The sequence below is a fragment of the Cyprinodon variegatus genome, unplaced genomic scaffold (genome assembly GCF_000732505.1).
Source record: "Cyprinodon variegatus isolate N-32 unplaced genomic scaffold, C_variegatus-1.0 Scaffold449, whole genome shotgun sequence".
NCBI classification, from domain to species: Eukaryota; Metazoa; Chordata; class Actinopteri; order Cyprinodontiformes; family Cyprinodontidae; genus Cyprinodon; species Cyprinodon variegatus.
Window position 1 is genome coordinate 160,476 of NW_015150902.1, and position 11,269 is coordinate 171,744.

Sequence of the window (11,269 nt, forward strand, 5' to 3'; positions counted from 1 at the left end):
CATACGTCTGGCCCTAACACAGAAGAGTGACTCAGATTTCAGCTTTCAAAAACCTGCAATGCAGCAATTGAGTTAATCCCTTCCTGTACACACCATACAAGGAAGATGATTTTTGATTTTTAACACCAAAAGAAAACAACGAAACAAAATATAACAAACTTTTCGCCCCCTTCCCTCCGTTCTCGTATTATCAATATCCTTACAATTCTGTACACAACACATCCATCTGAGCACATTCATATTTATATAATTAAACACTATACTTATATCAAGGTACATAAGTGAGGAAGTTAGATAAGAAGAACCTGCAAAGGGCCAATTTGAAGCCTGTCCTGAAAGGGTCAATCCACCATTGAGAGCTTCATAAGAGAATAAAAAAAACAACAACTTATGGCTTCAGTATGACTCTCATAGTGTTTAGTTGTAGGAATTAAATAACTTTAACTTTATATCATTATGAGGACTAGCGAGCTAGCATTAGCATCCAAAGTTATGGGGTTTGTATCCCTCTGTCTGTCTCTATCCGTCTCTCTTAAAATCTAACTTTAGTTGTGATAAAAAGCAAAACAGAGCACTGCTAATGTGTTCAGGAAAATGAGCATCATAATCTGTGTGATGCAAGTTTTGTGTTTAATGAACGAGATAAAAATGTAGAAGACTGCTAATATGCTCCTGCTGTTTCCTGTTTAGTCTCCCTGAGCCTGAAGCCTCAAACCGCTGCACAGAGGAGCCTTTAATTCGTAGCGAGGAGGAAAGTGCTCTGAGCTCAGAGGGCCAGAGATCTCCAGAGGTGCGGGTCCGTACGCCGAGCCCCCCTCCTCCACCCTCACCACCAGAGCAAGCCAAGGAGAAAACGCCAGCGGCCAAGCTGTTCACGCCCAGCAAGCTCAGCTTCACTGTAAGCTTCATGTCCTCCTAGAGAAAGTAACACAGAAAAGCATTGGTTCCAACTTGTTGGATTGAATGTCCCATTTCTTCCAGTCCTCCCAGTCTGAAGGGAACAACATGAACCTGTCAGACCTGCCCACCTTCACTCCCAGTGCCTTCCCTCCCAGTGCCTTCAATTATGAGCGACCGAGGCACTTCATCCAGTCACAGCCGGCCTTTCAGGCCCCCAGCTATGACAGTGTGCTGAGGGAAGCCCAGGAGAACCAGAACAACCAGCAGAACCTCAGCGGTACCCAGAACAGTGCTAATGTGCTGGAGGTCCAGGGTCCCATGAAAGCTAATCAAGCTCAGTCCTTTTCTCAAGCCCAGTTGGTGTCAAAGTCTGTGTCCCAAACACAGTCCCAGTTTCAGTCTCTGAGTCTGGCTCAGAACCAAACCAGGTCCGTGGCCCACATTCAGAACCAGACCCAGTCCAACGGAACCGCCAAGTCGTCCCCGTCTTCATCCAGCCTCAACTCTCCTACGTCCACCCCGTCTTCCTCTGCTGCCCCTCCCTTTCCCACCAACACCCCCCTGATCTCTCCCTCTGCCCCTCCCTCCTCCTCCTCTTCATCGCTGCCCCGCCCCACTGTGCGCTCCACCATCACCCTCACCCCTAGGGTCCCCAGCGCCACCGGCCTCGGCAGTGCCAGTTTGCCCGCCAACCAGGACACCATGTCAGCTTCTGCTGCCTATCTCTGCTCCGTGCTGCCGTCCTCCTTCTCCTCCAAACTGTCCCCTAACCCCCCCGCCTCCCCGTTGGCCCCCTCCAGTCCGCTCCTTCCTACAAGGACACCTGCTCCCACATCTACCCTTCCTCAGCCACCTCGCCCAGTTTCTCCCACTCTCCATCGCTCTCCCGTTTCCCCCTCCCACCCACAGCCAACCGCTCCAACCAATCAGAACAGTGTTCCACCTGCCGTCGTTTCCCTGCCCGCCAGCTACAAGGCGACGCCCAACACGTAAGTTTAGACACGCAAACCGTTTAGTTAGACTTTTATAAAACAGTGCCACACTAAAGTATTCACACCGCATTAATTTTTTCTGCTTTTCATTAGTGTTACGCTGAAGCCATTTTTACCCCGATACCTGGCTGTGCAGTATCGGCCAATACCGATACCATACCTAAATTCTATTAATATAATTTATATATATAATGTAATATAATTATAATTTCTAAACGAAAGTTCTTTTTGTTTACATTTGTGTATACAAAATGACCAAATAAATCTTAAGTCTAAGTCATTCAGATACCATCTGTTTGAACTTGATGTGTGTGTATATATGAAGAACTGCATACTACTTGGATGTAAAATAATTGCCATCATGGCTTTGTCAAGCTGCTGCCTTCCTTTATGAAGCAGGAAAAAGACTAATATAAAGTGAATCCAGTAAAACTTTTTATTTCCTACTTGGAATGAATGACAATAGTTGAAGAAACTTTTGGCTCTCAGAATGATATCGGTGCCCTATCTGTTGGTCCTCGCCGATACCGATACCACCATTTTAGTGCAGGATCGGGGCCCTTCCCGATGCTGGTATCGGTGCAACGCTACTTTCCATAGCTAAACGTAATTTTTAAGAGAAAAATCTGAAATAATTGAGTTCAACAAATAGAGCTTCCTTTCACTGGAATGACGGCTGCAGATGGTTTTATGGTCGGTCTCTACCCGCTCCTCCAGGCGGAGTAGTTTTGCCCATTCTTATTCAGAAAGTTGCTAAATCTGTCGGCAGGGATGGGCACAAATACATCAAAATGTATTTCCAAATAAAATACCAAATACCCACTTTAAAAATGTATCAAAATAAAATGCTGTATTTTAGTATTTTCAAAATACTACAAAATACTTCATTCTAAGAGCCTTTTTGCTTTTATCCCTTCACCTGTGCACTATCTGGATAAACGTCAAAGTAACAAAAGAAGAAAAGTAACTTAATAACAGAGTAAAATATTTCTGAAATTGTAGGTAATGCTTTACATCACTACATAACTGCAAAAAGCAATGCATTACTGTAGCCTAATTAAATAACTTTTTTTTACTTCCTTACTCCCAACACTGATATTGTGTAGGCTACATACAGTCAACAGTAGAACATTATTTAGGTACATTTGTAAGAAAAAGTTAATTAAAAAGGCCAACACTATTATAAGCCAAAACTAGCCTGCTACAAGTGGTGGGGAAGGTGGGCGTGTATCCCTTTAGTCATGTACAAAAAAATTTATTTAAGGTCATATGCTTCAAAAAACACCAAAAAGCAAGTAATTAAATAGTTTTTTTGTACATGACTAAAGGGATACACACCTGTTGAGGTAGTTTAAAGTGTATTTTTCGTACAAAATTAACTAACTATAGCTCTGTAAGCTGACAGGTTTTGTTAGCTTGGTGAGCTATAGATAAGGAAATATTACATAATGTAATAAAATGAAAAAAGTGCAGAGGGTGTGAATACTTTTATAAGGTGGCAATGACAGGTTGGTCTATAGAGATGTTAATGTGAGCTTCTTATGGGGATTTTTTAAAATTTTTGTTATATCTTCCCATTACTGAGTCACTTCCCTGCTCTGCTTCCTTCAGCCTTCCTAAACCTATTTTAAAGAAATCTGTTGTACCTCGGCCTTCTTCGGCCCGATCTACAGATGAAGACATCCAGGGATCAAAGGATGCCTTAATTCAGGATCTGGAGAAGAAGCTTCGCTCCAAAGAAGCCAGGAGACGACACAGCCAGGTAGGATCAACCTGCAGACTGATGGTGGTGAATGTAACCGGTGGAGAATTACTAAAACAAATTTGTTTCTATGATAAATGCTTGTTAAACTTAAAACTTGTTGACCGCCTAGAAACTACTGCAGTCGTTTTCTTAGATCGTTTTTTTCCCACTGTCTTTCTTGAAGAGGAAAAACCTACAAAAATGTTCACAGAAACTCTTATCTACATTTATAATCTGTCTGAATGACCTGCAGGGCGCCATTGCACTGAAGAGCCTGAAACCATCACCCAAACTCTTGTTCAGATTCTCTGTATCAGATCCTTGAGGGCCGGTTTTCTGCAACATTGAGGTTCATCCTTGGTCCAACACACCTGAATCAAATGCTTAAATTCCCTCCCCAGTATGCAATCAATTTCTCCAGAGTCCTTTTAATTATCTATTTACTTCAGGTGTGTTAAGTCAAGGACATATGTAAAAGTTCCAGGATACAGGTCCTCCAGGACTGGAGTTGCCCACCCCAATCTAGGATCTATTCAGTTTATCTCTATAGCGCCAATTTACAACACACGTTCTCTCAGGTCCCTTTACTGAGACAATTTAGTCAGATTGCTTCAAAGCTTCTAAGACTCATTGACTTTGGAGGATTTGCTTCTCCTAGCTGAGCAAATAGTCAATAGACATTTGCCTGCATTTTGTCATTGACTCTACAGCAATCCTTCACCATGCATGCAGCGACAGTAGAGAGTAATACTCTCTTTTAACAGAAAGAAAACCTCCAGCATAACCAGGCTCAGTGTGAGCGGCCTATGTGAAGCCAGTTTGGAATCAAGGAAACAGAAGCAGACATAGAAAAGGAACACAGAAGCATTGATCTATAAATACTTTCTATGTTAGAAAAGCTAACGGTAGACTAGCTCCACAGGTGGCTCTAAAAGGGAAAGGAAGAATTAAACAGATATGAGACAGTTATGAACAGATAGGAGACACTTTGAGACAGTTTTTATGTCAAAGGATGAAATGGAGCAGGACCAGTTTGTCACAGTAGAAACTGAGCCTATAACTATGTCTAGGAGAGAAACTGAAAAACAGGCCCAACTCTATAATCTATAATTGAAAGTGATGGCAGCATTGATCCAGGATGGAGTACAATTTAAGAGAACCAGGCCAGAAATAAGTGCCTTTTTTCTTAAATTGAGGAGGTAAAAGAGACATTTTGCCAATGGAACAAGTCAATTTAGATTAAAAATAAATGGATAATAAATAAAAAAATAATAAAAGTGCATTTTATCCAATTAGCTTATTTTAGGAAGAAAAATAATTCTCATTCCATTGGCAAATATCTCATTTACCTATTCAAATAAAGGGTAAATACACTAAATTTAAGAAATTTTTACTTGTTTCTAGATCATTTTTCCAGCGCATAAATTCGCACACGGCCTATGACTGGATTACAAACTGCACTTTAGTAGCTGGATTACCCAACCAAATGATAATCCATAACAACCAATTTACCTCAACTTTTCTTTTATTTACTTTACCTTAACTTCCCTGGTATGAGTTAAGGTGCATAAAGGACCTTTTTGGTGATTGCTTCTGTCTAGTGCCCTCATTTATTGTGTTTAACCACAGCTGCTGTGGTTTCTCTTTGTGTGGCTTTGGCTGCAGGTATGTAATAACATTTCAGGTTGTCTGTTGGCTACTTTGTGGATTCTAGCAACCAGCAACACAAGAAGATGCCATTTTTTGCTCCTTGTGCAGCTGATCCTATACATTTGTATTTTCCGCACCCGTTTGTCAGTTTGTTTTGCTTCAAGCTAACACTGACGTAACTGACTTAGAGGGGTTTATTGGTCTACAGACAAACTGATTACCTACATTCATAAAGAAATCATTATGGTTCATTTTCCTTCACCTGGGGAGCTTAGACTCTGTGGTTATCCTGGATATTTTTCCAACAAACATTAGTTCACCTTTTCTTTCCTATGGTCATAGTGGCTACGTTACCATTTAGTCTAAAAATGCACAAGCTGTCATGAAAACGAATTAGCTTATTGAAATCAGCGATTTGGAGAGAACTCATCTTTTTTTTTTTTCTGGCTGTATTAAAATTGGTGTATTTCGCAAAAGTGCAAAGGAAATATCTTTTTGCATTACATGAGTCACATGATTTAAGGACAGATTTTACAGCTGTTTTTTGTATCTCTGCTTCTGTCTCCTTGAACTCCAGTCGGCCTCAGCAGATGGCCGCTCACACTGAGCCTGGTTCTGCTGGAGGTTTCTTCCTGTTAAAAGGGAGTTTTTCCTCTCCACTGTCGCTACAAGCATGCTTAGTGTGAAGCATTGCATCCGAGTCAATGACTCGATGCGATCAACTGGTTCGCCTTAGATAAAAAACTTTAAACTTATTGGACTGTATGATCTGGTGAACTGTAAAGTCCCTTGAGATGACATGTGATGTGAATTGGTACTATAGAAATAAACTGAATTGAATTGAATTATCAACAACCTTACTTTACTGGCAAAAAAGATGAACAGGACCAGTGGAAGTGGGAGGAGGATGTGTGTTTTTCAATAAGTTATTGTTGCAATTGTGACAGTTTTTCTTTGACATTAGTGGAATATTGATAAACTATGGTGCATGTTTGTAGTGGAAGCACAGCGAGTGTCTTTGTTGACTCCTGGTTTAAAGCAGAAGCTTTATATCTTGATTTGGGCATTTTAATGAAATCATTGAAACAAGCATTTTTTATTTTGTATTAAAGTGCTAATGATTCCTCAGTCAAGTTATTTGACCCTGGGATATTTTCCTAAGCCTTAATTTTCACTCTTCATTACTCTGCTTGTCCATAAAAAATAAAATTTATTAAGTATAGTTTTTTTTGTTTTGTTTCTGACAGAAATTGTCCTATGAAGAAAGAATGGCTCGCAGGCTTTTGGGTCCAGACAACGCTACCTACATGCTGGACCAAGACAATCTCTCTGATTTACAACTTGACCAGGTACTAAAAACCTTTTTCTCTTTAGTAAGGATCACAATATTAAGGGAGTCATAACTTGGTTTATATATACAGTCCTTCTGAAACTGTTTTCAGATTCATATTTAATCATTTTAGGAGAAAAAATATTATACGGTATAGAGCTCATTTAAACACAATTTCATGCCCCTTTTTTGTTTAAACGAGGATACGCAGGAGAATCTGACGTGTGTGCCAGTTGTTGTGGATGTAGCATTAGCAACATTAGCAGTAAACCATGATTTGTGTACCATTGTTTCCTGGTTTCTGAGTCAAGACGGTAAAGGTTACACCAGGAGCAATGCTTCAAGCTTGGTTTATAGCCACAGCACGAGTCAAAAGTAACACAGTCATGCGGTCCCAAGCGCAGAGTGTGCTCAGCCGAATTTTTGTTCTGCAATAAGCTGAGTTAAAAAAAATAGTAATCATTAAATTTGAACTTATTTTTGTTGTTATTTTGTTGTATTATGTATACGGAAGAAGATTAGGGCCACTGGAAATTTTTTTTAAAAGATTTATTTTTTGTTTTAGTTTAATATGGGCAAAATATGGGAAATTCTGACTTTAATCCCAGAATTCTGACTTTAATCTTAGAATTCGGCCTTTAATTTTAGAATTCAGACTTTTGGGCAACTGGCAAAAAGGAAAAAGAAATTTCACTGATTTGTTTTTTTTTTTTTTTTAGTTTAATGTGAGGAAAAAGTCAGAATTCTGACTTTAATCTGAGAATTCAGACTTTTTTTTCTCTGAAGAGGATTAGGGCAACTGTCAAAAAGGAAAAAGAAAGTTCACTGATTTTTTTTTTATTATTTATTTATTTTCTATCTTATTTTAGTTTAATTTGAGGCAAAGAATTCTCAGATTAAAGTCCATATAACCGGTAGTAATTTTTGACTGAATGAACAAAACATTTTTTCTTAAAAATAATTAAACTATTAAGAATACAAAAAAGATGAACAAAATATGTAAGACACTTATAATCCCAGTAAACATAGAAATAAATCTATCATTTTAACAGATGGTTTGTCGCTCTGACATACTGTCAGACTAGTTGCCAGATTATTTCAGGAAAGTGGACACTAACTGTCATTTAGCTCTCTGTTTTTAGTGTAATCCAACAATCAGTTCTGAGAGACTTTGAGCTGTTAGCAGAGCTTTTAAGCCGGTGGTTCTGGTCGCTCTTAGAGATTTATTTACAGACAGAACCATATAAATTTCATTCTGCATCATTTTTTCATCAAACAGTGTAAATAATCCTGGACCAGCCTCTGGATCCATTCAGGGTTCTACTCTAGCATTCCTCCATTCTGGCATTAATGATCTTGGAAATACTAGCAGTGCCCTCTACTGGATGGGGGTAATACTACCACATTAAAATAAACTCCTTCTAAAAAGATGTTATCAGTTTATCATAAGGAACAGATTTTAATCCAATAAACCATCTATCGACCATAATCGTAAATAAATCCTTTGTTTACATCCCTCATGAAAGCCATCAGTTTTTGGGGAAGACGGCACACTGATGTCATCATTCTGGTTTAAATGGTTGCAATGGAAGCAGGTTCCCCTCTGAGGGCCTCTAAACAGGACAGTTGGCAGAGGCAGCCAGTGAGCTGCTGCATGCCGTCATTCCGACCCCACTCTGGTGGCTCTAAAGCCTCCTGATCACAGGCTTTGCTCCATCTTCTCTCCTTACCTATCAGATGCACACACACACAGTTCTGTGGCAGGCATTTCCACTCTATCATATCCACATCCCTTCTGTCCAGATAAGTTTGAGGTTATTTTGATCCCGTTTTCTGGGAACGGGTCCCCCTCACCGTCATCCATTATGTCCAAACACGCTCACAGTCAGAGCCTCCCCTCGCCTATTTGATTGTCCTGTGGGATTAGGCTTCAAAGCTTTAATTACCCGTCTTTACAATGACCTGTTGTTTGTTTGCAGTCAGACTCTCCAGAAGGAAGACGCACCGGTGGACTGTGGTAAATAGATTCCTGAATTAATATTTCATTTAAAAAGATCAGGTTTTGTGTTGGGAGCTTGACTGTTGGAGCCTGGCTGTGTTTACTTTGCAGCTATAAAAGCTAATGTTGTAGAAAACATGGAGATGAAATATAATGCTCTCTTTATGAACTGTCAATTATTAACCTGATCTGTTTATTTTCCTGGACATATTTCTTATTGCACTCCATAAAAAACTTTCAGCTTGGTTTTTAATTTTCCTCATCTTTCTAAATTAAAGGTGACAGACTGGAAAGTTCAGCCTATCCTTTACTAACAGAGCAGAAATATGCAGCATGTTGGTGTGATCAGCTGTGGAAGGTGAAACTCAGTCATATCTGCTCCCTCTCAGGGGGAAGCATCACTCTGGGACGGATGAAAGGAGTAACGAGGGATCAGCCATTCAGGAGAAATGTTTTGCTCCTCGCTTCCTTCAGATCCCCCCAGATCTCACAGTGGAGGAGGGACGCTTCTGTAGGATCGACTTCAAGGTGATTCAATCTCACATCTGTTAGTTTCATCTCAACCAATCTTGGGTCTCTGCTTTCCTTTTTTTCATCAAGTCAAACTCCGTCAGGTATACAGGATGTGATTATCGGCAGTTGCAGACGAAATGTGTATCGTTTTATCATTGTCTCCCCTTTATCTCCTCTCTTTTATCTTTTCTCCTTTTTCCTGTTTTTCCTTTCCTGTTCTACTTACATTGCAGTGTCCATATAATCTGTAATACTCCCTGCATGAATTATAATATAGCTATTTCCATGCATAAATCACGTGGAACACTATGGCGATAGCCGTATCGCTCCACTTGTGAAAGTAAAATCTGCTGAGCTCTTTTTTGGCATTTTCAACACAATTATTGTTATTGCCATACAGGACACTGTAGAAAAACAAAACAAAAATTACTATGGTAAAATGTTGACCAATATAGACATGTTAGACATCGTTGGAAAGCTTAGATTCCCCACAATTCAACCACCAAGTTTATTTTATGGACACAGTGAGCACAAAAGCACAATTAACACAGATATAGCAGCATGTCAAAATGTAAACATTACAAAGCAGCCACAACAGCATACCTTTGAAGGCATCCAGAATCTGTTTTATAAATCCAGTCTTCATTTGTTTATACTCCATTTGTACATAAGTGTCCATAGATTAAAAGTAATCCAGTATATTCATAATAAAAAACAGTGCATGATGAGAAAATCGCCACATAACATCCGCTTTTTGACATCAGAAAAGTTAGCTGGTCATAGCTAATGCTTAGCATCTTGCTAATAAGACGTACTTCCTCAAACATTTGCCTGCGATGTTTGGTATGTTTCTTTACATCATCTTCTTACCTACAAGGCAAAAGTGTCTGCAACTTTGTATGATTCGATTTGAGTCAGACACAGCCGATGAAATCTCACAAGTGCTCCTTGCCTGTCAGCCAATGACGCACTGAGTAGCGCGATATTACACCTCATAGAGCCCTGCTGTTATTGGTTAAGACCACGTGGGATGTTTGCCTTTGTAGCCAATGAAATAAGGTTACAAACGAGGCTAGAGATGGCTGGGTTGCATAAAGCAGCATAAACCTCACAGTATTTTCATTTTTATTTTCATACACGAGAAGGTCTTAGCTTTCAAATGCTGTATCACACATGTAATTTGGGCTTATAGTTCATCAGTTATTTCCTTTTCCATTTGGGTATGCACAATAGGCGAAGATCACTTTAAATTAGGATGGTTTTAAGATGCTAATGTCCCTAGCAGCACAGATGGATGTCATATCCTGATCTGCTGCAAACTGATAAAGGTGCTTGTTGGCAGTAAACAATGTAGTTAATAACTACATCATGTAACTGTCTTTTCAAAATTGCAAACACCGCACGGTGTCTGTAGAGCATCAGCTCCCATCAGGATGGGAAATGTGAGCTGGTTTTCTCACCGCTGCAGGTCCGAGGCCTCCCGGCGCCAGATATCTCCTGGTACTTGGACGGCAAAGCGATCCGTCCGGACGATTACCACAAGATGCTGGTGTGTGAGAAGGGAATGCACTCCTTCATCATAGAGATCGTCACGGTGCATCACGCCGGCGTGTACGAGTGCGTGGCCAAGAACCGGGCTGGAGAGAGCCGGTTTACCATGAGGCTGGATGTCATAGGTCTGGACATGATGGCATCCCTGAAGTCTTTTGGAATGCGTGTTCGTTTCAGACGTACTGGAATAAACTGTAAAATGAATGTTTTGTTTTGCAGCTCAGGAAGCTCTGCGCCCCCCCACCTTCGTCCAGAAGATGCAGAACACCAGAGCTCTTGAAGGCGACACGGTGCGGTTGGAATGTAAAGTCGATGCTTCTCCCCCACCGCAGCTCTTCTGGAAGAAGGACAAAGACATGCTGCGCATCGACCCCAACAGAATGAGGTAGGTCATCTGACGGTCCTCCACTGATGGAACCTCCTTTACAGCTTTCCTGCAAACAGGGATGGAAGGCAGCCTTAAACGGGCCTCACCTCCTTTCCTCTAAAGCAGAGCTCGCGGATTAGCGGACTGTGGTCCGAATCCAGACCCAACCTGATTTAAAACTTTAATGAAAGAAAAGTGAAATGGTGCTCAAAGATGACCCTGA

General features: G+C 40.5%; 1 protein-coding gene across 1 annotated transcript in view; it reads left to right on the top strand.

The window, feature by feature from the left end:
* LOC107093832 (palladin-like) overlaps positions 1-11,269 on the top strand; it is a 42,071-nt gene that overhangs the window by 24,213 nt on the left and 6,589 nt on the right. Inside the window, exons 9-16 of the mRNA XM_015389132.1 lie at positions 691-898; positions 982-1,889; positions 3,504-3,654; positions 6,534-6,635; positions 8,596-8,633; positions 9,005-9,143; positions 10,597-10,804; positions 10,899-11,064. Coding sequence (XP_015244618.1) covers positions 691-898; positions 982-1,889; positions 3,504-3,654; positions 6,534-6,635; positions 8,596-8,633; positions 9,005-9,143; positions 10,597-10,804; positions 10,899-11,064 — 1,920 coding nt within the window. The remainder of the gene's footprint in view (positions 1-690; positions 899-981; positions 1,890-3,503; positions 3,655-6,533; positions 6,636-8,595; positions 8,634-9,004; positions 9,144-10,596; positions 10,805-10,898; positions 11,065-11,269) is intronic.